The sequence below is a fragment of the Eurypyga helias genome, unplaced genomic scaffold (genome assembly GCF_000690775.1).
Source record: "Eurypyga helias isolate BGI_N326 unplaced genomic scaffold, ASM69077v1 scaffold4207, whole genome shotgun sequence".
Classification (NCBI taxonomy): domain Eukaryota; kingdom Metazoa; phylum Chordata; class Aves; order Eurypygiformes; family Eurypygidae; genus Eurypyga; species Eurypyga helias.
The window spans coordinates 47149-53155 of record NW_010259664.1 but is presented as its reverse complement, the minus strand read 5'-3'; the positions used below and the strand labels follow the sequence as shown (position 1 = coordinate 53155).

General features: G+C 41.0%; 1 protein-coding gene across 1 annotated transcript in view; it reads right to left on the bottom strand.

Annotated features, from left to right (window-relative positions):
* Nucleotides 1–1006: 1006 nt before the first annotated feature.
* KIF26A (kinesin family member 26A) overlaps nucleotides 1007–6007 on the bottom strand; it is a gene marked incomplete at its 5' end in the record, with an annotated part of 49981 nt that continues 44980 nt past the window's right edge. The window contains 4 exon segments of the mRNA XM_010154713.1: nucleotides 1007–1182; nucleotides 1571–1721; nucleotides 2115–2135; nucleotides 2592–2782. Of these exon segments, the coding sequence (XP_010153015.1) occupies nucleotides 1007–1182; nucleotides 1571–1721; nucleotides 2115–2135; nucleotides 2592–2782 (539 nt within the window).

The following is a 6007-nucleotide window of genomic DNA, read 5'->3' as shown; positions in this document are numbered from 1 at the left end:
TAAAAAGATATACTATTTGTCTTAAAAGTTCAAAATGCAAATGCTATATTTATAGTCAAAACTATATAAAAATATGGACCTAACTTAACATTTACAAAAATTTTTTTGTTTGCTTTATGGTTTTGGTAACAAACATAATTCTCAATTCCTGCAGTCAGAGAGGAAAAAAGAAAAAAAAACCAAAACAAACCACAGTGCCCTTTGTAGACTTCCTCACATTAAGTTTATGACTCCAAAAAGACCAGGTCTGGGATAAGTGAGGTTAGTAACCAAGGAAGTAGGTAAGCAGTTAATATATATCTATATATGTATATATAAAATGGAAAACAAACATTTATTTTGATCTGAAAAAGTAATATTACAAAACCTGAAGGTAAAACAATCATCTCAAAATGCCATAATACACCCTTTCAATAGATAAATGTTCATAAAAATATCTGGAACCCTAACCAAGAAAACAATTATAATACAATTTTAATTCTGCTACATTAAACAGCTTTTCTATGAAACAAGAAGGCAAGTTCAGGTATGAAAACATAATTTACTTATTGCTTTTGCTACAATGCTGTTTGTTTTTTACATATAGTCATAAATACACTATACAGTATAAAATATTTCGTAGGAATACATTTTGTGGTCTGCTTAGGTTTGCTGGCTTTAATTCTAGCACCAAATACAAAAATGAAAACCAAATGAACTTTAAAGGCACTTCCATTTTATGTTTGTTCTTTGTTAATCAGTGTCTGGTTTGTACTAAATTTCTTTGCTTCCCTCTGGTAGAAGCAATTCTTGATCCTACTTTCATCTTTGTACAGTTCAGGTCACGTTGAGGCACCAAATGATTTATGAACATTCCCATCCCTCAGCCGTTTCTTTCTCTTACAACATTCGTTGTTGCTTCTTAGGCTTCACCTTTCCTCCTTCACTTCTCAGCCACTTAATCTCTTTTCTTCTTCGTGTCGTACGATCCAGCTTCACTTCCTTCAGCCCCTTGAAAAACCTCTCTTCAGACCTCCACTTCCCTTACTCCATCTTGTGCATCTGTTATTCCAATATCAAAACACGTCACTATCATGATATGTGACTTGCACAGATTAACACACTGCTCCAGTTCCTCTGTCACTTGTTCCAGTGCCTCCAGGTACTCCTGTGACTCCTTATCGAGATCAGGATCCACTTCAACTGTCAGACAAAACAGACAATTTTATTTCTCTTGAACTAAGAAAATCTTTTCACTTAGTACAGCAGATGCAAGACATTTTTTTCCTTCTTTGGAAAGAAGGATAATCAAAGGTTATATAAATATTTAATATTAACAAGCATCACAGTGAGTCTCTACATTGTTCTGACGTTCTCTTCCGGTTAGTTTGGTGGGGGTTTTTGTTCATTTCCCGTAGTACTCAGCACCGAGCAAATCCCCTCTCACAGAAGTACAAATGGAGTCACAGAGTATTTTAGGGCTCAGTGCAGCAAAATACCTTAGCAAGTGCTTAACTTTTTCAGTGGGACTGCTCACATGCTCAAAATTTGTTACATGCTGATCATACAGCTGTTTTTGCAAAATACTTACAGTCTTCTTTCCATTTATTTGGGTCCATCATCAACCTGCACTTCGTCTCTTCCAACTCTTCCTTCAAAAATTCATGCTTTGCCTTTACTTCTCTGATTCGCTGCTGGCGCCTTTCTAGTATCTTCAGCTTGGTATGGAAATACATCAGACCCTTTTAAGACACAGAAAGACCATTTCATGAATTTGCCTGCTACAAGCTGACCTCCAACAGTTTCACACAAATTGCTCCCAGCTCATTACTTGTAAGTGTTAGCAGGTGGGTTGGTTTGTTTGGCTGTGGGGTTGGTGGGGTTTGGTTTTTTGGGTTTTTTTTTTTAAGTTTACATTAATGGATTCTAATCTAAAGGAACAGCATGCTACATCACTCGAGCATTTTTTGCCCTTCTCTGAATTAGCAAACATCTCTAATACATTCTGAAATTACTGCTGTTTGTAGAGGACTTTTTTCCAGTAGTGCAAATGATAAACACAGCCTAATAATAATGTAAGAGTTATATTTAATCCTAAAACATATGAATTCTTATTTTCTTAAAAGCATTCCTACCTTCTCAACATCCTGGAAAGGCTATTATGAAAGAAACGGGAAAAAGGCATCAGAAGAATATAGAATTTTGGTCTCCAAAAGAGAATTAGCTAAAGTGTTTTCCAATTACAAGTAAATTAAACTCAGTGTATCCCTGATTTAATAGAATCCTGTCATTTACATAAAGAGTTAATGACCCTATAGTTGAAGGAGGCCGTAATGTTTCATCAGCGAGTCTAAGATTATAAAGTCTTCTCATAATGTATTCATTGGTAACTTCCATTTACACCATCAGTCATGTTAGACACAATTAATTTTAGACAGTAATCATTTTCATTTTCTGTGTTAAGGGTACCCCAACATATGAATTGTAAAATTAATAATTATAGAGCTTTAATTGCAATCAATTTCCAGAACACTATTCTGGCATTCAAGCAAGGATTCTGCCTGTATACTGTAATTTAAGTTGTCTGCAGTTGTTGTAAAATATGTGCTGACCTCAGTTTCCTCTTGTCTGTGTCGCTGTAATCGTTCCACATCATCAATCTCATAAACTTTAATTTCAAATGGCTCTTTTAAAGTGCCTGGCAAAGGTGGTAGATCAACCCACTGGCCAGTAACGCTGGGTTTTCTTCCTAGGGAGGCAGCATCTGGCAACGGAGCAGGAATCAGTCTACGACGCTGGAGACCTAAAGTACGAAAGACAAGGGTTCCTCAGACTCTCTAAGAGACTTAACAGAATGCATGAAGTACTGCAGTAAATTAAATAAAGATCTAGGTTCACAAGATACTTAGGAAGAAATGCTTCTCTTGATCTTTTCCTTTTAGTAAAATACCCTGAGGCTGCTAACTGAGTTACTGCCTTGACAAAGTATTTTCCTCTAGGTTCATGGATGGGAATAACAGCAGTTCCTCTCCCAAAGCAGCTGTCTGAGCATCAGTTCTTTATTCTCCCCTTGTAAAAATATTTTGCCTGTATTAATTTTTCTTTGGTGGGCTACAATGGTATTCATTACCTCGCAATGGCAATGACACAGGGAGCAATTTCAGACCAATACTGGTAACAGCAGATGAACCCGGAAATCTCCTGCTCCTCCCATTAAAGCCAAGCAAGGCGATGTAAGATCCCTCTCATTGCATTCCCCTTCACAAAGAGCAGAGTTCCCCCCAGAACTACTACCAATGCTCTAAGGTGTGTATTGGGTTTGCATGCCTAAGATTTGGTAGTGGGGGCGGCTACAAGGGTGCCTTCTGTGAGAAGCTGCTGAAAGCCTCCCGTATCCAATAGAGGCAATTCCAGCTGGCTCCATGATGGACCCACCGCTGGCCAAGGCCAACGCAGGATAATGTGTTTAAGAAGAGGGGAAAAAATGTGCAACTGCAGCTGAAGAGGGGAGTGAAAATATGTGAAGGAATGACTCATCAGACACCCAGGTCAGTGGAAAAGGAGAGGGAGGAGGTGCTCCAGGTGCTGGAGTAGAGATTCCCTGGCAGCCCGTGGTACAGACCATGATGAGGCTGGCTGTGTCCTTTAGCCACAGAGGATCACAGTGGAGCAGAGACCCAACTGCAGCCTGGGAAGGACCCCACACTGGAGCAGGTGGATGCCTGAAGGAGCCTGTGACCCCGTGGGAAGCCCAGATTGGAGTAGGCTCCTGGCAGGAGCTGTGGCCTAAGACCGCAGGCTGGAGCAGGTTTGCTGGCAGGGCTTGTGACCCCAGGGGGACCCAGGCTGGAGCAGGCTGCTCCTAAGGACTGCACTGTGTGGGAGAGACCCACGTTGGAGCAGTTCGTGAAGAACTGCAGCCCTTGGGAAAGACTCACATGGGAGAAGTTCATGGAGGACTGTCTCCCATGGGAGGGACACCAGGCTGAAGCAGGGGCAGAGTGTGAGGTTCTTCCTCCTCCTCTGCTGAGGAGGAAGGAGCAGCAGAGACATTGTCTGGTGGACTGACCACAACCCCCATTCCCTGTCCTCCTGTGCTGCTGGCAAGAAGGAGGTAGATAAACTGTGAGCAAAGCTGGGAAAAAGGGAGGGGCAGGGCAGGGGGAGGAAGGTGTTTTAAGATTTGGTTTTATTTCTCATTATCTTAATCTGATTTGATAGGTAACAAATTAATTTTCCCAGGTCAAGTCTGTTTTGCCCATGACCATAATGAGTGAGCAATACCTCCTTTTCCTCATCTCAACCCAAGAGCCTTTCATTGTGTTTTCTCTCCCCTGTCCAGCTGAGGAGGAGAGTGACGGAATGGCTTTGGTGGGCACCTGACCTCCAGCCAGGGTCAACCCACCACAAGGTGCTAATGTATTTGTGGGATTAGGAGGCATGCAGAAAGCAGCCACCAACCAAGCTGCAACTTGAGCCACTTCTACTGTTGAGGCTTATCACCACCCATTTGCACCAGCAGTCAGAAGATCAGGGCTCCCAGACTTTACAAACAGCATACTGGCACCTTGATGCATCTGCTAGGGCTCAAGTTCCATGAAGCACAGATTAATTTATGTCCTTCAAAAATGCAGGTAACTTTTGTATACAAGAGTTGGCACTTGGAAGTCTAACATTTTTTGCTATTGTAAGTCTCTCTTCAATCTCTAAAAGGCTGGCCTTTACAGCACATGTGTCAAGGATGAGTACTGCTCAGAGGACAGTGCTGCCAAAATAACTTCTGGGCTAAGACCTCCGCAGGGGAGTTAAGGGCAAGCTAAAGCTGTTGGGTAAACCATGTCATGAACTTCACAGAGAAATGGAGACAAAATCCCAGCAGGTATCCTCAAAGCCACACACCTTCATAGATACCTGAAGAGTTGCCTGCTTTACATATTCTTAAGAAAAACATCCCTAATTCTTAACTGCATCTTTGCTAACTCCTAAGGAACAAGAACAATCACAACTGAAGTATTTTGGAAAGGAGAAGATTTGATTCTACTTCTACAACACCTGTTCATGATTCTCACAACATTTAGCCTGAATCACCACTATGGTCTGGCCTGACGAAACCACCCGCTGTAACTCTGATCCTGTAACCACTTCGGTGAAAACAGGTTCCCTCTCAGGAGAACACCAAACAGATGCAGACAAACCTCATATCCTTCCACTGTATTAGCCAGGGTCAACATCATGTCTGCAAGGGTGAAGTTAAAGGATAATGGGACAAGGTTTCCAGTGACATATATGGGAGTAGAATCTGTCCTTAAATCCAGGGACTGAATGACTCCATCACAGTTTGGAGAAACACAAGCTATTCCAAGCATCTCTAACACTTTGCAAAGATCACAACATATTTTAGGCCAATAATGGGTCTGCACCAAATATTTCTTGTAAGAAATATTTCTTGTAAGAAATATTTCATGAACTTCCTAGGAAACCTCATTTCATGTATAAAACACATTATTGTCTTGAAGTCTACAGCACTCAAAAAAAGTAATATATCATTCACTGATATAGAGCAATTTCAATTGGAAAAAGAAATAGTTTGTCATTTTTAAAGACCTTATAAGCATTTCCTGGGGCAAAAACAAATACAAATCCATCAGTGGGTAATGCCTTCGCAATATGTGTGCAACTTATACAGCTGTTGATATTGATTTGCAGGAAAGGTTTAAGAGGTTCATACGCTATGGAAAGAGAACCGCAGCAAATGTTGCACTAAGTTTCCAAAATGATTTATCACCTGCTGAAGCAACGGAGTTGCTTTGACCAGAAAGCACCATGAGATCTACATCAGTTTAAGTCATTTGGTTGTACTGCCAGAATGGAGCATCATGGGTGTCCTCAGGGATTGCAATAATTACTGCTTTCCAACCAAAAGCTAAGGTTCACCACACTGCTGATATTAGTTCCTACTGTATTTCCAACAGTCAGTATGCTTAGGTTGCTGAATCAGGCTGCTGGTCATTAGCTACATGGCACCAAC